The sequence below is a fragment of the Mytilus trossulus genome, chromosome 10 (genome assembly GCF_036588685.1).
Source record: "Mytilus trossulus isolate FHL-02 chromosome 10, PNRI_Mtr1.1.1.hap1, whole genome shotgun sequence".
Classification (NCBI taxonomy): Eukaryota; Metazoa; Mollusca; class Bivalvia; order Mytilida; family Mytilidae; genus Mytilus; species Mytilus trossulus.
Window position 1 is genome coordinate 28,232,698 of NC_086382.1, and position 22,197 is coordinate 28,254,894.

General features: G+C 33.2%; 1 protein-coding gene across 3 annotated transcripts in view; it reads right to left on the minus strand.

The window, feature by feature from the left end:
• The window catches only part of LOC134687157 (DNA helicase B-like), a 35,399-nt gene that overhangs the window by 8,929 nt on the left and 4,273 nt on the right, over positions 1 to 22,197 (minus strand). For 2 of the 3 annotated variants that reach the window (XM_063547200.1, XM_063547201.1), the window contains exons 2-9: positions 18,876 to 19,085; positions 6,285 to 6,594; positions 5,486 to 5,613; positions 4,476 to 4,645; positions 3,682 to 4,067; positions 2,400 to 2,540; positions 1,048 to 1,817; positions 141 to 213 (exon numbers count right to left, since the gene is read on the minus strand). In XM_063547200.1, the coding sequence (XP_063403270.1) occupies positions 141 to 213; positions 1,048 to 1,817; positions 2,400 to 2,540; positions 3,682 to 4,067; positions 4,476 to 4,645; positions 5,486 to 5,613; positions 6,285 to 6,594; positions 18,876 to 19,083 (2,186 nt within the window). In that variant the 5' untranslated portion in view covers positions 19,084 to 19,085. Of the gene's footprint in view, positions 1 to 140; positions 214 to 1,047; positions 1,818 to 2,399; positions 2,541 to 3,681; positions 4,068 to 4,475; positions 4,646 to 5,485; positions 5,614 to 6,284; positions 6,595 to 18,875; positions 19,086 to 19,301; positions 19,377 to 22,197 lie in introns of those variants that run through there. The other variant, XM_063547199.1, reaches the window with a different exon arrangement.

Sequence of the window (22,197 nt, forward strand, 5' to 3'; positions counted from 1 at the left end):
TCTATGGAATGATAACAAAATAACGTCAGCCAATCAGAAGATGTGTTACATTCAAAACTGAATTATTGAAAGATGATGACCATAGACATGGTGATATTTATAAAAGTACTTGTATATCTGTATTCAAAAATAAGTCTTACTTGGTAAATGTAATAAACTGAGACCTGGTGTGGTCTTGAAGTGTGGGTTCATCTTTTAACATTCTTTGTACAACTGAAAAATGAAAGAATAGATTGTTACTACAGTTTGTAAGATAAACAGGTGCTAGTGGATAATTCCTTCTTTTAAGACATAAACAAATTTCTCAAATTAAAATAAATCTGGTTTGCAATTCAACTTGGCTTCTATATATTTTTTACAAATTTGGCTCATGCATTCTATAGACCATTTGTTATTTATTTTCTTAAGATCTTCTTGCTCATAATTCAATCATGATGTCTTCTCTTACTGTTAGTTGAAGTTTACCTAATTATCATGTAATATATTTATAGAAATAGATTCTGGCACTGCATTTCTCAACTGTCGTAAGTTGTACTTTTACTTTGCAAGCTTATGCTTTGAAAATCTTATCCTGTAGAGAAATATAGTATCTCATTTGATGTAGTGATAAATGTATATATTATGCTGTGCCTATTTATAGCGTTCTATACTACTGTAAATTCAGAAATTATTGCGATGTTTTTATCATTGCGAAAAATGTGACCAGGGTATAAAAGCAATAATTTAAACTTGCATTTTTCATATGAATCAAACAGGATTTTTCTCAGCGTCACAAAAATGAAAATCAAATTTTAGTCTAAAATGGCAATAATATATGCACACAATAATTTCTGAATTTACAGTATATGGTATTTGCTCATTGTTTCATGACTATACAGTGATCAATAGATTTGTAGATCATCCTCCTTTGGTAACTGGTGAATAATTGTCCTAATAGCAATCATTTTCAACTCCTTATTTTCAAATTTAGTAAAAAAAAGTAGTTTTTTTTAACTTTGATTCATGTAATTACAAAAAAAAGGTATTTCCATAATTCATATACCTTACCTACATCATGCATATCATTACCCTCTTTAGGAACTTCATGTAAAGCAAAGTTGTGTTCTGAGGAAAATATTGGGTATCTCTTCTCAGATATGTATGTGGCATTTTGTATGATGAGATTTGATTCAGCTCTGTGATTTGTCTTAAGTTCAATAGCAGACTTGATAGGATACGTTGACTTAAAGATGTCAGCCAGGAGATTTCCAGGTTCAATGGATGGCAACTGTCGAACATCTCCTAGGAGAACAATTTTCCGTAGTTTTGAATTTTCCATCAGCGTTGTAAGAAGCGTTGAAAAAGTAGAAACAGCCACCATACTGCATTCATCAACAACAAGTGTCTTAACATGCCTGAACTTCCACTTAACATCTGGATCTTTCTGTGTTACGTAAAACTTATAGCTCCATATAATCTGATGTAATGTAAAACCATTTGTATTGGCTCGTCTACCCAGTAAATTAGCAGCTTTGCCTGTTGGAGCAGTGTATATAATGATAGGTTCAGAACTGTCCCTAGGATCTTCTTCCTGTGGTTCTCCTGTGCCATCTTCAGGGGTACAGAGTGCCTCAGAATCTGGTACCCTGTCTGCAGGGCTACAGAACATCTCAGATTCAGGAAAGTCAGGATCATTGATGTTGCCTCTAGTTTTCTGAGAGTATTTGTAGTCATTCAAGTCCAATTCATCTCTTCCATCTATTTGTGACATTTCTTCTTCCCATTCTTCTTTCTTATTTTTTTCTTCCAAATCTTCTGTCTTATCTTTTTCTTTTTCTCTGTAAAATATCACTGATCATGAATACTAAGGACTAAAAAACTTTTTTTTGTGTTGCTTAATTTGTCATTTTATAAATTTGCAACAATTTAGAGAAATAATATCACACCCTTTTAACATGTTTTCAGGCAAGAACAGTGATGGGGAAGCAGGGGCTGATCCTGCCATTCTTAAAAGGTTCCCATTTAAATGCATTGATCGTCCCCCCCCAAAAAAAAGGGGGATAGGGTTCCAACCTCCAGAACCCCCCCTGGATCAGCCACTTGGGTGGGTCAATTTTGTAAAATGAAACATTCAGCTTTAACTTTTCTTGTCAAGCATAGTATTTAGAGACAAATTATTATTGTTAGAATCAAGATTTTGTAATTGGAATAAATCCTTGAAATGGACTTTCATAAGAATGTACAAATGTACTAACAAATAAATAATACCAAATCCTAAAATTTTTATAATTTCATATTCCTTAACAATGTCTACAACACTGCCTTCACAGAACAAGTTACTTCCCAGATTTTTTAAAATATAAATTTTCGTCCACTTATTAACAAGTACATCCAATTTCATCAACACAAGTTCTACTTACTTTTGTAAAGACATAACTTTAGTGACAACAGTTGTTTTACCACAACCTCCTTTCCCTGATATAACAACTATTGGATACTTTAATAACATCTTAGCTGCTTCTAGTTGCTCTTTGTCTCCTCGTACTCTCTCAAATTCTTCACTGAAAAAAGACAGATAAATGTAAAAATACTGAACTGATTTATCAATTGACAAGAATGTGTCCCCAGTACACAGATGCCCCACTCGCACTATCATTTTCTATGTTCAGTGGACTTTGAAATTGGGGTCAGAACTCTAATTTGGCATAAAAATTAGAAAGAGCATATCACAAGGAACATGTTTACTAAGTTTCAGGTTGATTGGACTTCAACCTCATCAAAAACTACCTCAACTGAAACCTTTAACCTGAAGCAGGACAGACGAATGAACGAACAGACAGACAGAGGGACAAACAGACAGACAGACAAACGGATGCACAGACCAGAAAACATAATGCCCCTCTACTATCGTAAGTGGGGCATAAAATTCCTGATATTCCTTTTACATGTTTAAGTTTGGATTTTAATTGTCACTGTAAATGATGTTCCATTTATTCTCTAGAAGAAGAACAGCAATAGAGGAATAGATTACCTTTAGCTGTATTTGGCAAAAATTTTAGAAAATTTTAGAAAATTTTTGGTCCTCAATGCTCTATAACTTTTTTTATTTACTTGGCGTTTTCAACTTTTTTTTATTCGAGTGTCACTGATGAGACTGATGTAAATACAAAATTTAAATCCAGGTATCTATGATGAGTTCATTTATTGCCAAGATATTGTTGTCTTATATGTACACCACTTTTCTCATAATATCATATGGATAGATACTAATGAATTATGTACATGTACGGTGATCATTGGTCATTAACCCACGGTAGTTCATTTAGGAGATAACTGTATTGTATTTTAAGCTCAAATGGTATCAATTGGGTATTTGATGGTCTCAAATTAAGTATACTAGCAACATGTAAGAGGAGACAGTAAACAGGTATTTGTGACCATCAAATCCCCAATTTATGCTGTACATGTCGGAGCTTAAAATACAATATTGTTATCTCCATTCTAATAAAACTGACAGAAAACAACGTTAAAACATGTATTTAAAATTTGTCAATATTCCGTCTGCGCTAGCGAGTACTTCCCATAACATCAATTGTCAATTGATGCCATGTAAATAAATGATGTTATCCAATCAAAATGAGCCTTACAAACGTTGTTGCATTAGAATAATTTATTGAAAACAAATTTATCTTATAAACAAACCTGTCCAGATCAACATCAAGTTCCCAAGGATCTTCTAACTGCTTTTTATAAAGAGTATTAATTCCTTCTGTTATTTTTCGTTCATAATTATATAACTGTTGTAAACACACTTTCATATCATTGTCTATCTCAACTTCCTTCGTTATTTTGTGCCGTTTTAAGAATTTCAATGCTTCATCTAACACTCTACACTCATTCTCCATTTTCATTTTCAACTTGGCCAATGAAATCTGTGTATGGCCATTTTGTCTAGAGTCAGTCTTCAGAAAGTCGTAGATAATCAGCGCTTCTTTATTTACTTGGTCTAAGTCATCAAACAGGCCAGCTCTTTGTATTGACATCAAAGCTGCCTCACAGCCTACCAAATCATAATCTTTGTTCAGTAACTGAAAATATATCAACAGAAAATGAAAATATTTTCTGTTAAGCCAGGTCTATCACATTTTGACATATTCATACACCTCTGCCTTTTTAATATTTAGGTTTAAGTTTTCCTGAAGAAGGTAAATCCAGAAACACACTTCAGTAACACAAATTTTATAAAATGTTTATACTTGCATTTATACACACAATAAATATCCTAGTATCAAATTCAAAAATAAACATTTACAGATTCAAGACCCCAATGGACAGCATTAAAAGCTTTATACATGAGTTATTGAAGAACATTGTAGTTGTATTGAAAAGCAATATTTTTAAAGCCTTTTCATTTCTAAAGTAAATTTTCAATATGACATGTGCCACCACTATCAGACCTGAAAAAGATATTCATTCAAGTCTGATAATTCACAAACCTTTTTAAATCCAAACACCCATGGTTTGAGGTCTAAAGCCTTGCTGAGATCTTTAACAAGACTTTCATTTTCAGGGTTCTCCATGATGGCTTTGAACTGCATGGGTAGCAACTGTGACAAATGAGAGACTAACTTGGGATATTTCAAAGCCTTTGATATACATGCCCACTCTGAAATAATAAATATCCCTGATTATATTTTTCATACAGCATTAACCAGAAAATATAAACAAGCAGGTAAAAATAAATAAAACAAAATAAAATAATTCAAGGAATCTGTCCAATACCAGCATATGTAAATGTTCAAAAACTGGAATGCAGATACTAAAGTAATTTAAATAGTAGTGGGTTTAGCAACCCTTTCTTCCTATTCTACATAGAAATAAAAAGAGGTGGTATGAGTGGCAATGAGACAACTCTCCATCCAAGTCACAATTTGTAAAAGTAAACCATTATACTTATAGGTCAAAGTACTGTCTCCAACACATAACCTTGGCTCACACCTTAATGATTTAGGGCAGTTTTAAAGAGGTACATTTTAACATCACCAAATATTGGGTACAGAGTTCGCGAAAAGTGGCAGTCCTCAGGAACTCTTGGGGTAACTTAACTGTTTTCTTTACGCAACCATAGCTTCCTTAATAGAATGATCAAGACAGCAGACATTTTTTATGATTGAATGTTAAAGCTATATGAACTGTAAGTTTTTTTAATGAACTTTACATTAACATAATGCTGTTACAATGGATTCTGTATTAATATGTGATTGATAGTTTCATATTTTCATCTAAGTTCAAAGGGAAATTATAAGAATGCAGTTCATGGATTATCTATCCATTAAAAATAATATCTTTAGAAATTGCTTTCTTGGTTAATCATATGAGAATACATTTAATCTTATTTTCCCTTTTTTTCAATGTGCGCCTTAACAACTCCAAATACTGCATTATGTACTTGAAGAAGCCCCTCCAAAACAGCAAATCATCCTTGAATTATTGTAATAAAACCTACCAGTTGTATTCAATGCTCTCATTACATTTTCTGATGAAATCTTATTATCTTCTGGCAGAAAGTTAGCAAATTCATGTAATAACTCTTCAAGGTGTTCAAATTTCAATCTTCTGTTATTTCCACTATGTCTGAAAAAATGATTAATACTTACATGCATCTTATCATATTATTCTGATTTTGGTGTTAGTTTTTCAACTTAAACTGTTGTTAACCAAACATTAACCTTAACCAAAATAAATATAAGAATTTTTCAATGCACATGTGCGCTATATCCTTCTGTTTAAAATGCTATAGTGTGTAAAATATGTTATGTCTTCAACCTTTAAATATGCTTGACATACTGCATATAGACACATCATAGACTTTCTTAAGATCTGTTATACGCTTTTTTTTGGTGTTATTTCTGTTGCAGTCTCATTGATTTATACTCATCATTCATTCATTTAAAGTAACTAATGTAAGATTATTGTTCAAGACCTTTCAGAAGCTGACTAACAGAAATCCGACAATAAAGATTTGTTCCTTAGAGATATGTTATCCCCGTTCTTACCAAAGTGTTACATGTAAATATATAACTAACTCAAGAGTTTTATTTATTTTTATCATTCTAAATTAAGTTTTAAACTTCAAGCTGTCATAAATATCAAATTTTTTGCAAGCTTTCTGAATGTTAAGATCTTTGATACAATACTATGAAATCTAGTCGTAAAAATGTTTACACAAATTGGGGGAATAAATAAATAGTTCATGAAACTGAAAATGCTTAACAAATTCTTTGATAAATATCATTCAAACTTACTCTAAATATTGTAAAAATTCATCAATGTATATATATGAATCATTGCCACCATTTTGTCCATTTTCTTGTCTCTCTTCCGCTTGACTTAATGTTTTGGTGAGAAACATGTTGACTAGTTTATCTCTGACTACTTTATCATCCTGCCTAATCTGGTATGTCAAACTTGTACCATCTTTAGGATATCTTGTACGTTTGTCTCCAGTTAAAAACCTTGTGCGTAGTATAGAAATTTTCCACCATGGATCTATGAAGTGAAATGGAGCTGCAACCTTGTTGCTTATGTTAGGTCTGTCAAGATCTTTCAAAATTCCTGAAAGAATAACGATATAAAGCATTTAATTGACATCAAAATCATCAAAATGTGTATTATGATTTAATCTTTTAACAGTTTATATACAAAAATAAATTGTTATGATGCTCTTACATGTAGTTTCTTGTATTCACAAAGGTTTTTGCACATAGAGCATAACCACCCTAATTCATAGTGTGTTCTTCTTAGAAAGGCCACAAAATTATTGAAAAAACAAGCTTTTTTAAAATGTCAAGCATGCTGAAAAATAAGATTATATTCATGATTTAACCTATTGTTTTATATTTTAACATTTAAAAAACATGTACATACCATACTTGTAGATAACAAGAGGCTCTCAAGAGCCTGAATCGCTCACCTTAATTTTTTTGGTTAAATCTCTCATCAATGATTATTTTGGCTTTTCAATTTATTTAAATGTTCTTTGAATCGTCCTATTTTCTTCAAAAGCAAAAAAAAAAAAAAAATCTCCTATGTTCTATTTTAGCCATAGGAGCTATGTTTCTTGACATACAAGGAAATAAAATATAAATTTTATACTCGATACTCTGAAACTCATTTAGCCTAAGTTTGGCTGAAATTGATACTGCAGTTTCAAAGGAGAAGATTTTTTAAAGTAAGTCAACATGATGAACAAATTGTGAAAAAAGTCTTTAAAGGGCAATTACTCCTTAAGGGGTCAATTGACAATTTTGGTCAAATTGACTTATATGTAGATCTTACTTTGCTTAACATTTTTGCTATTAACAGTTTTTCTGTATCTATAATAATATTCAGATAATAACCAAAAACTGCAAAATTTCTTTAAAATCATCAATTCAGGGGCATTATACCTGAAAAACCAGTTACCCAATTTGGCTGAAAATTTCAGGACAGGTAGACCTTGACCTAATAAATACATTAACATCTTGTCTTATTTGCTCTAAATGCTGGAGTTTTTGAGATATAAGCCAAAAACTGCATTTTATCCTGTGTTCTTTTTTTAGCCATGACAGCCATGTTTTTTGACGAAATAGAAAATAAAACACAAACTTTATTTTATACACCCTACTGATCATTCAGTTGAAGTTTGGTTGAATTTGGTTGAGTAGTTTTAGAGGAGAAGATTTTTTAAAGTTAGCAAATATGATGAACAAATTGTGAAAAATTGTCATTAAAGGACAACAAGTTGCTTTTTTTTAAAAAAAGAAATGCAATCGTAAACCCAAATGCTTGTTTGGCATTATATATATATTAGATAATTGTTTAATAAAGATGTATTGTCTAATATTACTTTTGTTTAGATAAGAATTAGAAACTGACATTGCCTGTTTACTTAATGTAATACCGGCTTCACACATCAACGTATAGATCCGACGTACGTCGGCCGTGGTAAAAAAAAATCATGCACGCTACCAATACGCTAGTAATTTTGATGCATTCAACCTGTCAATCATATCTGTATCGTGTGCACAACGAGCTTTTAAAAAGCGTGTATTGGGTGTGCGCAAAGCGTACCTAAGCGTTTCTCCTAGTCTTTCTACATTCCCAACTGCAGGTCTGTCTATATGTGAATGTTTGTCAATAAGTCTGTCACATTCGCCCGTCTGTTTACATGTTTACCAGTCCGTCTATGTCCAATGGTTCGTCTACATGTTCACTAGCTTTGAAATAGCTTTCGGTAAGTGCGATTATTTCAGTGATTTGTGTCTTTTGTTTTTATGTAAGTGATTATTGTGCACCGTACCCATATTTTTAGGGATGCGAATTGCAACTGATATTTTACAGTTTTTTCTTGCGATGTGTTGTCCTTAAAGTTTGGTTCATTTGGGAGGGTTGGGTTTATGGCCAGAACATTGTTTATGTGCCAATGTCCTTTTCTAAAGCCAGGAACATGTAGTACAGTGGTTGTTGTTCATAATTCATATTGGTCAAGCTTTTTTCGTAAATTATTTTGTTATCAATAAGGCTGTTTAGTTTTGTTTGATTTTTGTTTTTAAATCGTAATGGTCGGGGCATTTAATAGCCGACTAAATAGTGGGTTTTTTTCAGTTTTGGAGGCCGCTCGTTGGCCTTTAAAGACTTACTACCACGTCATTGTTTCTCCGGTTGGTACTTGTATCATTAGTGGTCAATCCTATGCACCTTTGAGGCAGGCGGGATATTTTTGTTGATCTTGTACAGCTCAAACTAATGGGAGTAGTTCCTGTACTTCTATGTCTAGTCCCATGTTGCATGGTTGGAGAGGGTGTAATATCTTCTGTAGGTTTGATGAAGTTTCACCCGTATCGGACTTCTTCTCCTGAATAAATGCTTTAAGGCGACAAGTATTTTTGTATATGCAATGTGCCCTTAACATGTCTCAAACTTATCTGTAGCGTTTTCAACACTCGTGTAGCGTGTATATTATGTGCGTGCAGTTTACAGGTATACGATTGACAAACGCTTGAGCTGAATAAAAATTTTTATGTTCCATTCAAATTTTCCTGAAGTAAAAGCGTTCACCAAGCGTATACCTTTGCATTTCGACGTACTTCAAACTTATGGAACGCGGGTTTAAACGCTTGCGTAGCGTTCCTCTGGTGAGCAACTAAGTTACGCATACGATGATACGGACTTTGTTAATTTTCTTTTTACATTGATTGTTTTACATTGTCATTTCGGGGCCTTTTATAGCCGACTATGCGGTACGTGCTTTGCCTGTTGTTGAAGGCCGTACGGTGACCCATAGTTTGTATTTTTGTGTTATTTTGGTTTCTTGTAGATAGTTGTCTCGTTGACCCCAAACCATATCTTCTTTTTTATATTCGATATCTTATCGCCGACCTGGTTAAGTCTGCTAAAAATGCATGCATGATTCATTTTAGGTTATCAGTCGTAATTAAAGTGGCACATTTAATTCGTTGTTTCATTGCTTGAATTCCTAATTTCCGTGGCACGTAGTGTAACGGGAATTAATTGTCTTCTCACGTAGTAGTTCGAAGGCGTATGAATTTTTTGGGCGGGAAAAATTATTGTGTTAAATGATAGGTGTATATATGGTCATTTCTAGCCCTGCTTTACTTGAGTGAACATCAAATTTTTTTCTGAGTGCCATGATGGATCCGGACATCGAGAATAGTGTTAAGCGGATTGTCGGGGAAGAAATTCGAAAAACGCAGAATGATTTGTTGTCGCAAATGGAAGGGATGTTTTCTATAAAAAAGCTACAAGAATTCGATCATCAACAGAAGGAGAGATCTGAGCTACAAATGAGCAGATTACATAATGAACTTTCAGTTAATGATGATCACAAGTTTCAAAGAAAGTCGTGTGAGGATCAGTTCAAATTCAATCGCAAACTAAGCGTAACTTTGAAGGAAGCCGATGCCAGTTTGGAGTCCAGGGATCCAAGTGCCAGCTTAGCCAAGCAGAAAATAGCTGAAGGTATGCAACTAATACGCTATAGACAAAAATTAGTGAAAATGGCCGATTCGTCCGAGATGGGATGGAAAGTTGTACAAGAATATACAGCGAATCCACTCGCAGATGATTCAGAGGACGACCGTAAGATTCTTAGAGCGCAGACACGAGCGGAAAGAAAAACAAAATCGGAGAAAGCCAAGAAGAAGAGACCAACGCCATATAGCAGGCCAACTTCAACTGCTACTTCTAGTGATGCAAATGGGAAGGCAAGTGGGAGGCCCGGAGTTTGCTATAACTGCTACAAGCCTGGTCACTGGAAATTTGAATGTCCAGAGAAAAAACGAAAGTTAAGTACAAATTTATTTAATGTTAATAAATTAAGGAGCATTTGCTCAGATTTAGTACATGATAATAGTTTTCAGGTAAATACGAATCACCTTACTGATAAGTCTTTACAGTATTTCATGAATGATGATAGTATTTGTTTACTCGAGCGTGAACGTATCGAACAGGTGTCTAGCCAGTTAACGGTAAATTCAAGTTTACTCACACCTGTAGGTAAATTGAAAAAATCAATACACAAATGGAGAGATATAGACACAAGCATGTATATTTTAAGTGTTATAGAAAAGGGATACGGTATTCCGTTTAAAGTACTTCCAGAAAATGTTGTATTGAGAAATAATAAATCTGCTAGGGATAACGGTGAATTCGTTATTGGTGAGATTTTTAAATTGACAGAAAAAGGTTGCATTTCAGAAGTTAATGATATACCTTTTGTGGTTAATCCTTTAACGGTAGCTTTTAGTAGATCAAAGAAGCCCCGTTTAGTTTTGGACTGTAGGCATATCAACGAATGCATACACCAGTTTAGGTTTAAATTTGAAGATGGTACAGTTGCAAAAGAATTGTTTGGGAAAGGCAATTTTTTGTTTAGATATGATCTTAAAAGTGCATATCACCATTTGGAAATATTAGAGGAACATAGAACTTATTTAGGTTTCAGTTGGGATTTCAATGGTATAACAAAGTACTTTGTATTTAATGTTCTTCCTTTTGGTCTGGCCAGTGCGGGTCATATTTTTACCAAAGTTCTTAAGGAAGTGATAAAATACTGGAGAAATCAGGGGTTGAAGATAATAATGTATCTTGATGATGGGCTTGGAGGTGCACATGATTTTCAATCAGCTGAAAGAGCTAGCTCGTATATAAGATCTAGTTTGTCTGAATTTGGTTTTTTAATAGCTGAAGAAAAATGTGTTTGGTATCCGCAGCAAAATATGACCTGGATAGGTTTGGTATGGGATATGGAGTTCGGGAAATTTAGAGTTTCCAGTGAACGTATTGACAGATTAGTTGATGTTATCAGTAAAATACTTTTCTGTGTGGGAAAAGGTAAAATGTTGCACAGTGCAAAGTTTGTTGCCGGAGTTGTTGGCCAGATTATTTCAATGCAAGCTGTGTTAGGTAATCTAGTTAGGCTTAGAACTAGAGAATTGTATAACTGTATACTATTAAGGGCAAGTTGGAAGTCACTTGTCACTCTGACAGCGCCGGCTGTCGATGAGCTCAGATACTGGTTAAATTCAGTAACACAGTTAAATGAGCAAGGTATTAAATGATCTGCATGAGTCAGATGTATGTGATTTGGTGGCGTTTACTGATGCCTCAGAAGTAGGTTTTGGGGGTTATATTGTGCCCGCAGTTGATGGCATATGTGCCGAGTCGGTCTGTGACTCGTTAGAAATTCTGACTGACTGTGGTCAAGAATTACCAGGTAACAGTTTGAATACTGTAGTAGGAAGTTGGACAGTATTGGAAAGTGGTAAAAGTTCAACATGGCGTGAACTTGAAGCAGTAAGCAGAACAGTGAAAAGTTCGTTAAGATGTTTAGAAAACCATTGTTTAAAATTGAATACAGACAATAAGAATGTAACTAGTATAGTTAAAAATGGTAGCAAAAAACCGGAACTGCAAAATATTGCTTGTGAGCTAAATTATTTATGTTCAGAGAACAATATAAAAATTAAACCACATTGGATTCCAAGAGAACAAAATAAAATTGCTGATGGTCTGAGTAGATATTCAGATTGCAACGACTGGGGTATTAAAGAATCTGTATTTCAAATGTTAGATAAGTTATGGGGTAAACATACAATAGACAGATTTGCTACAGATTACAACACTAAATGTTCGAGATTTAATTCTAAATGTTGGTGTAAGAATACAGAAGAAATTGATGCATTCTCACAAAATTGGTTTGGTGAAAACAATTGGTTAGTACCACCACCAAATGTTGTTTGTAAGGTTATAAGAAAACTGTGCAGTGATAAGGCAAATTGTACATTGGTAGTTCCATTGTGGATTTCTTCACCTTATTGGTTGATGTTACATGATATTTTTGGAAATTTTGAAACATTTCATAAAAGACGAGCATCAAATAATGAGCATTAGTCCTGTTGTTCCCGGAAGGGAAAATAATGGTGTATTTGGGAAATATATGAACTTTTCCTTGATTGCATTTAAGATCAGATTTGATTGATTTTATTTTGTATTTTTTGTACAGGGTTAACGCTTGGATGTTTTGTAACAGAAGCCATGGAGGATAGTGGTATCGGAGAGGATCATCCTTTACATGATTTGGTGGATAGTTTTTCGTTGAGACTGCTTGATTCCAGGAGTGACAGTACTGTTAGAAAATATAACTATGCTTTTAAAAAATGGAAAGCATTTTCGCATGAACATAATTTGACTTATTTGCCAGCATCGCCTATTCATGTTTCCTTATATTTAGTTCATTTGCTTGATTCAGGTGCTACATACAGTACTATCAATAGTGTTTTTTATTCCATTAAATGGGCCCATGACATGTCAGGTCAGTTAGATCCTACAGAGAATTCTTTTGTAAAAAATATAGTTGAATCAGCTAAACGTACTGCTAAAGCTCCAGTTGTAAAGAAAGATCCTGTCTCCAATGACAATTTGATAAGTTTATGTTCTATGTTTCAAGGGTCGAATGATTTAACAGTAGTTAGGGATCTGGCTATGATTTTATTGAGTTATAGTGCTTTTCTTAGATCTAGTGAGTTGAGTAATCTGAAATGTAACGACATTATTTTTAAGGATAGTTATTTAGTTGTAAAGATTAAAAAGAGCAAAACTGACCAATATAGAGCTGGAGATGAAGTTTTGGTTTCTAAAGGTCAATCAATGGCTTGTCCCTTTGACATGTTATTAAAGTATGTTGGAATGGCGCATTTAGATATTTTTTCAGACAAGTATTTGTTTCGTCCATTGTATAAATCTAAGAACAAGTCTGGTTTAATTCAGGTTAATAAACCGATCAGCTATAGCACAGCTAGAGAATGCATACTGAAGCGTTTGAAATTAGTTGCTCCAGAGTTAAACCTTGGTTTGCACTCTTTGAGGTCTGGTGGTGCCACTGCGGCGGCTAACTCTGTCGTTAACGAAAGGTGCTGGAAGCGCCATGGTAGATGGAAAAGCGATTCTAGTAAGGATGGTTATGTGGCTGATTCTATTGAAAACAGATTAATGGTGTCGAAGAAATTAGGTTTATGATTTATGAATCGCAAGTCTGATGTTAAGAATTATTTTTTGTTTAATTTGAAATTTATTTGTTTCTACAGTCTAGCTATCTTTGTTGTTTTCTATATACACAAGCAGCAAGCTAGTCGACAAACATACGTTTGTGTTTTAGTTGTCTATTGTTAGAAGTGTTGCTATGTTAGGAACATGAGGTATAGAGAAGACTTCCTAATTTCCGTGGCACGTAGTGTAACGGGAATTAATTGTCTTCTCACGTAGTAGTTCGAAGGCGTATGAATTTTTTGGGCGGGAAAAATTATTGTGTTAAATGATAGGTGTATATATGGTCATTTCTAGCCCTGCTTTACTTGAGTGAACATCAAATTTTTTAATTTGTACGTTAAGAACGTTTTTAAAATATTTTGTATATATAAGTATGTTCAAATTAGCATTAAAGTTAAAACTTTTCGTTATATATATAGGTGGTATGGCTATACAAACGTAATCGGATTTGGTTATTTCAGACTCATTTCTGTCTTCAAATTATTTCATTTAGCCGCAGTCTTTGACTGATAGCAGATACTTTGTTTTTTAAATGTTTTCTTAAATGTTTTTTGAACATTCTTATATCAAGTGCGGTCCAACACTTGGGGTTTTGCATGGCATTAGGCAAACGGACACAGGTTTCTAAAAGTAGTTTTTCCTGAACGGCCACGAAACATTTAGATATTAGTAGTAGATATTAGAAGTCATCATGATTGCCACAATTTTTTATGTGTATTGATGTGACATGTTTGTACATATTTGTTTAATAAAATCGGCAGCTCAGAATATACACAAGCAGCAAGCTAGTCGAAAAATTTCTTTAAAATCATCAATTCAGGGGCATTATACCTGAAAAACCAGTTACCCAATTTGGCTGAAAATTTCAGGACAGGTAGACCTTGACCTAATAAATACATTAACATCTTGTCTTATTTGCTCTAAATGCTGGAGTTTTTGAGATATAAGCCAAAAACTGCATTTTATCCTGTGTTCTTTTTTTAGCCATGACAGCCATGTTTTTTGACGAAATAGAAAATAAAACACAAACTTTATTTTATACACCCTACTGATCATTCAGTTGAAGTTTGGTTGAATTTGGTTGAGTAGTTTTAGAGGAGAAGATTTTTTAAAGTTAGCAAATATGATGAACAAATTGTGAAAAATTGTCATTAAAGGACAACAAGTTGCTTTTTTTAAAAAAAAGAAATGCAATCGTAAACCCAAATGCTTGTTTGGCATTATATATATATTAGATAATTGTTTAATAAAGATGTATTGTCTAATATTACTTTTGTTTAGATAAGAATTAGAAACTGACATTGCCTGTTTACTTAATGTAATACCGGCTTCACACATCAACGTATAGATCCGACGTACGTCGGCCGTGGTAAAAAAAAATCATGCACGCTACCAATACGCTAGTAATTTTGATGCATTCAACCTGTCAATCATATCTGTATCGTGTGCACAACGAGCTTTTAAAAAGCGTGTATTGGGTGTGCGCAAAGCGTACCTAAGCGTTTCTCCTAGTCTTTCTACATTCCCAACTGCAGGTCTGTCTATATGTGAATGTTTGTCAATAAGTCTGTCACATTCGCCCGTCTGTTTACATGTTTACCAGTCCGTCTATGTCCAATGGTTCGTCTACATGTTCACTAGCTTTGAAATAGCTTTCGGTAAGTGCGATTATTTCAGTGATTTGTGTCTTTTGTTTTTATGTAAGTGATTATTGTGCACCGTACCCATATTTTTAGGGACGCGAATTGCAACTGATATTTTACAGTTTTTTCTTGCGATGTGTTGTCCTTAAAGTTTGGTTCATTTGGGAGGGTTGGGTTTATGGCCAGAACATTGTTTATGTGCCAATGTCCCCTCTCTAAAGCCAGGAACATGTAGTACAGTGGTTGTTGTTCATAATTCATATTGGTCAAGCTTTTTTCGTAAATTATTTTGTTATCAATAAGGCTGTTTAGTTTTGTTTGATTTTTGTTTTTAAATCGTAATGGTCGGGGCATTTAATAGCCGACTAAATAGTGTTTTTTTTTCAGTTTTGGATGCCGCTCGTTGGCCTTTAAAGACTTACTACCACGTCATTGTAACTCCGGTTGGTACTTGTATCATTAGTGGTCAATCCTATGCACCTTTGAGGCAGGCGGGATATTTTTGTTGATCTTGTACAGCTCAAACTAATGGGAGTAGTTCCTGTACTTCTATGTCTAGTCCCATGTTGCATGGTTGGAGAGGGTGTAATATCTTCTGTAGGTTTGATGAAGTTTCACCCGTATCAGACTTCTTCTCCTGAATAAAAGCTTTAAGGCGACAAGTATTTTTGTATATGCAATGTGCCCTTAACATGTCTCAAACTTATCTGTCGCGTTTTCAACACTCGTGTAGCGTGTATATTATGTGCGTGCAGTTTACAGGTATACGCTTGACAAACGCTTGAGCTGAATGAAAATTTTTATGTTCCATTCAAATTTTCCTGAAGTAAAAGCGTTCACCAAGCGTATACCTTTGCATTTCGACGTACTTCAAACTTATGGAACGCGGGTTTAAACGCTTGCGTAGCGTTCCTCTGGTGAGCAACTAAGTTACGCATACGATGATACGGACTTTGTTAATTTTCTTTTTACATTGATTGTTTTACATTGTCATTTCGGGGCCTTTTATAGCCGACTATGCGGTACGTGCTTTGCCTGTTGTTGAAGGCCGTACGGTGACCCATAGTTTGTATTTTTGTGTTATTTTGGTTTCTTGTAGATAGTTGTCTCGTTGACCCCAAACCATATCTTCTTTTTTATATTCGATATCTTATCGCCGACCTGGTTAAGTCTGCTAAAAATGCATGCATGATTCATTTTAGGTTATCAGTCGTAATTAAAGTGGCACATTTAATTCGTTGTTTCATTGCTTGAAGTATCATTTCTTACATCTGCACGGTCAAATGTGTATTTTTTTAAAATAAATTTTAGATTTAGATTTCAGTCACGATTATTTTTTCCCCCTTCATATTGAATATCTATACTTATCAGTCGCATTTTGAAAAATCCTCGTTTTTACACCTATTTGAGGCACGTATTTATGATTATATTTCCATGTCCGTGGTCTATCCTAGACGTAAAATTTCAAAAAGTGCTCATACTTTTTTTAAAGATTTTATTTTTAATTGTTCTCGTTTAAAATATTTTATTTTTTCATATTCAATATCTATTTAATTTGATTTTTAATAACCATTTTTTTTTCTTAAAGTTGCAATATTTAACCAAATAAAATAACTGTAATTTAATCATATGCAAGAAAGACTTTCAGTATAAAAAAATAAATAGCTTGCTTTTTACAACATGTACATCTTCACTAAACGTAAAATCTAAAATAAAATGCTACTAAAACTCTTTCTAAAGATTTTATTTTTAATTATTCTCGTTCAGAATATAAAGCGCATTGTTTACATGAAATCTTATCTCATATCTAAACACAGCTGGTTACATTGTTTGACTAATTAACATCCTACGCATGTAGGTTAATATTAGCAGCTTGTAATCGTGTGCAAGAAAATATTATATCATAATAAATTTCAGATCATACGTAAAATATCTCTATAGCAACTTAAGATGCTAATGCATATTCAACAGATTAGTAAGCTATTGCGCATGCATTTGAAAGGTGGTCATAGATATTGCGCATGTATTTGAAAGGTGGTCATAGAAAGAACAGAAGTGTTCCGAATAACATCCGGTGTTCCGAAAGACTACATCACTCGTCCAATATATACTGCGTAAACCCTCAGGGGTTTATACGCAATAACCCCTTAAGGGGTCAATTGACAATTTTGGTCATATTAACTTATTTGTAGATCTTACTTTGCTGATCATTTTTGCTGTTTACAGTTTATCTTTATCTATAATAATATTCAAGATAATGACCAAAAACTGCAAAATTTCCTTAAAATTACCAATTAAGTGGCAGCAACCCAACAATGGGTTGTTTGATTCATCTGAAAATTTCAGGGCTGATAGATCAGGACCTAATGAACATTTTTACCCTGTCAGATTTGCTCTAAATGCTTTCATTTTTGAGATATAAGCCAAAAACTGCATTTGACCCCTATGTTTTATTTTTAGCAATGGCGACCATGTTTGTTGATAGATCAAAACTTCGAATACAATTTATAAACTAAATACCCTAAGGAACATTCACTTAAAGTTTGGAAGTATTAGGCCTAGTAGTTTCAGAGGAGAAGATTTTTGTAAAAGTTAATTAAGATTAAAGAAAAATGGTTAAAAATTGACTATAAAGGGCAAGAACTACTAAAGGGGTCAATTGACAATTTTGGTCATATTGACTTATTTGTAGATCTTACTTTGCTGATCATTTTTGCTGTTTACAGTTTATCTTTATCTATAATAATATTCAAGATAATGACCAAAAACTGCAAAATTTCCTTAAAATTACCAATTAAGTGGCAGCAACCCAACAATGGGTTGTTTGATTCATCTGAAAATTACAGGGCTGATAGATCAGGACCTAATGAACATTTTTACCTTGTCAGATTTGCTCTAAATGCTTTCATTTTTGAGATATAAGCCAAAAACTGCATTTGACCCCTTTGTTTTATTTTTAGCAATGGCGACCATGTTTGTTGATAGATCAAAACTTCGGATACAATTTATAAACTAGATACCCTAAGGAACATTCACTTAAAGTTTGGAAGTACTGTATTTGGCCTAGTAGTTTCAGAGGGGAAGATTCTTGAAATAGTTTACGACGACACAAAGACGACCAGGCCAGGTGATCTTAAAATGATAAATGTGATAAGAACATCTATAATGGGATTTTACACTATTGTTTCAGATAAGGTGAAGGTTGGTACATTCATGTATTTTAAAAGAAGTTTAAACCCACTGCATTTGTTTGCCCCTGTCCTAAGTCAGGAATCTGATGTTCAGTAGTTGTCGTTTGTTAATGTGGTTCATAAGTGTTTTCATTTCTCATTTTTTGTAAAGATTAGACTGTTGGTTATCCATTTGAATGGTTTTACACTAGTAATTTTTGGGGCCCTTTATAGCTTATAATTGTCATGACTGTTGGGTGAGAGTCAAGGCTCAGTGTTGAAGACCGTTCTGTGACCTATAATGGTTTACTTTTAAAAATTCGACATGGATGGAGAGTTGTTTCATTGGCACTCATACCACATCTATTTAGAGGGTACAAAAGAAGGTACAAAACAAAACATTTTTGTCCATGGGAGAAATAACTTATCAAATGACATGTAGACTGATGACTGCACTGATATGAAGTTACTATACCCTGACAACTTTTCATCTTTCTTCCTTCATAGAGTTGTTTCCCCTGTCCAATGCCATTCATCTCCTGATAGTTTAAGAACTGCATTTCCTCTTCCTCCCCTTCAAAATCGTCATCATCATCATGTTCTGGTAAATCATCATCTTTCATAAAATATCCACAAATCATGTGACAGAAATGGTCTGTATTTCTCTCCTTTCTGTTGTACATATCTACAGAAAAATAAAAATTTCTAAATCTGAATACAATTGTATAAAGGAACTCAAAACATTTCTTCCTGTCTGAGTGTCATAAACTAATATTCTTCTCTATACTGCATAAATGGCCTGATGTATTTCAAACCAAAAAGAATAAAAAAAAAAAGATGTATTCAATATCTTAAAATTAAAATTTAACAAAATAAAAAATTATTGAAACTTCTCACTTACCCATGCTATTACTCATGATTATAAATAGACCACACTGATGTAGCCTAATGATATGCAATTTACATATTTTTAGACTCTTACTTACATTCTATTTATAGCCTTAAGCATGGTAAAACAAACATGATAAAACAAACATGATAAAACAAACTGTTATAATAATCAGAAGGATGTAATGAAATCCTTGGTCAATATATAGGTGTCCTGTCAGGTGTGAAAGGTAAACATCCTCCCTTATTGTAATTGAGGAAGTTTTTTTAATGAAATTGTTCATATATTTTTTTTTCTCTGTATATATGAAATTTATAGCTAATGAGCAATAAGTTAGTTCATTTATTCAGATTATCTAACTGTGTAAAAAAAATGATCAGTTAAATGAATTAATCTGATTTAATTTAATTAGACTGTTGGTTTTCCCGTTTGAATGGTTTTACACTAGTAATTTTGGGGCCCTTTATAGCTCGTTGTTCGTGTGAGCCAAGGCTACGTGTTGAAGGCCGTACATTGACCTACAATGGTTTACTTTTTTTAAATTGTTATTTGGATGGAGAGTTTTCTCATTGGCACTCACACCACATCTTCCTATATCTAATCTGTATGGTTTTTGGGGGGGACATGCAATACAGTGATTTTCCCTTTGATTATGACACAAGTCAATTTTGATATGCACCAGGCTCTTCTCAATAGTGTTTTAGAATAATAATTAAAATTTACATTTTTATTTTGGGTCTCTTTTTTATTTCTCATCAATAACTTTAATTTAATCAACATATATTGATGTGTAAATATTATTATGAACTCTTTTGATGTGAAATTTTCTAGATTTAAGAATGTATCAAATTGTCTCCTGCAAAAAGAATGATCAGAGCTAGAGAGGTGGGGTGAACACTGACTTCTATAATCCCCCCCCCCCCCACCCCCCACCACCACCACCACCACCAATTGACTTGCGATCTAGCATGGTCTTGGAAACCTGACTATTATGAAATATTTAATGACTGAGTGACCAATCATTTAGTCCTTAATAAATATATAAAAAAAATCATTGGACTATTTCTTTTTTTAATCCCACTTTTATATACATATACATATATAAAATATAGTGGGTTACCAAACATTTATTTAAACACAACATTACACAAGAATGTGTCCATAGTACACGGATGCCCCACTCGCACTATCATTTTCTATGTTCAGTAGACCATGAAATTGGGGTCAAAACTTTAATTTTGAATTAAAATTAAAAAGATTATATCATAGGAAACACGTGTACTAAGTTTCAAGTTGATTGGAATTTAACTTCATCAAAAACTACCTTGACCAAAAACTTTAACCCAAACTTCACACTATCATTTTCTATGTTCAGTGGACCATAAATTTGGGGTCAAAACTATAATTTGGCATTAAAATTAGAAAGATCATATCATGGGGAACATGTGTACTAAGTTTCAAGTTGATTGGACTTCAACTTCTTTAAAAACTACCTTGACCAAAAACTTTAACCTGGAGCGAAAGGACGCACAGACGGACGAACGGAGGCACAGACCAGAAAACTTAATGCCCTCTACTATCGTAGGTGGGGCATAATAATAAATATACCGGTCTATTTTATTTAATCGACATAGGAAGTTAAAGCTTGCTATAATTTAATGGTGCTCATTAAGCATAATTATTTATCAATTATTTTTAAACTTATTTGATAAAGGCCAAAATGGCTGACAAATATCTTAATCCATAATCTCAGACAGTAAACAAAAATCTTATCTTAATCCATAATCTCAGACAGTAAACAAAAATGTGATCTTAATCCATAATCTCAGACAGTAAACAAAAATCTTATCTTAATCCATAATCTCAGACAGTAAACAAAAATCTTATCTTAATCCATAATCTCAGACAGTAAACAAAAATCTGATCTTAATCCATAATCTCAGACAGTAAACAAAAATCTGATCTTAATCCATAATCTCAGACAGTAAACAAAAATCTTATCGTAATCCATAATCTCAGACAGTAAACAAAAATCTGATCTTAATCCATAATCTCAGACAGTAAACAAAAATCTTATCTTAATCCATAATCTCAGACAGTAAACAAAAATCTTATCTTAATCCATAATCTCAGACAGTAAACAAAAATCTGATCTTAATCCATAATCTCAGACAGTAAACAAAAATCCTAACATGGCATCTTTGCAATAAGAGTAAAAAATGTCACAAAGAACTCTAACTTCCAACTCTTAAAATTTACAATGATATCTAAATCATAAGAATAATTTGAATATCTTGAACTTACAACATATAATTTTTTCTAAGGGAAACAATTATCATAAAACTGTCCAGGGTTAACAATTTTGATCAAATGACGAAACTATACTCCTGGTTATTGAAATGCCAACTGACTGATTTTCCTGGGGAAATAATTATGATGGTCAATGTTGTGGTTCATTATTAATTAACAGATAAGTGACCCATCAGATGGGGATAAGCGGATTAGTTGAAATCACAACTTGTAACACCTGTTGCAACTGTTCATTACCAGGGGGCTATAAAATTGTCAAAAACATATATAAAGACAGGTAAATTTATCGTAAATATTTTTACACTTTCAAAATTGGTTTGAAATACTTTCGTCAATGCAAATATCGTTTCGTAAATTAGGAAAGTGATGAGTGCTAGCAAAATCACTGGATGTTTTATGTGTTTATCAATTGTAAGATCTACATTGTATGCTAGCAAATATTTTTTGAAGGTTTTTAATGAGCTGGTTACATGTAAGTTGAATGCAGATTATCAGTTGAATTATAGAGAAGGGTTGTTATGAGAGTTCTTTTAAGAAAAACAACAGTAAAAATTCTTGCCAAATGACGTTAATAACATTAAATTTTGGTGCAGGACTG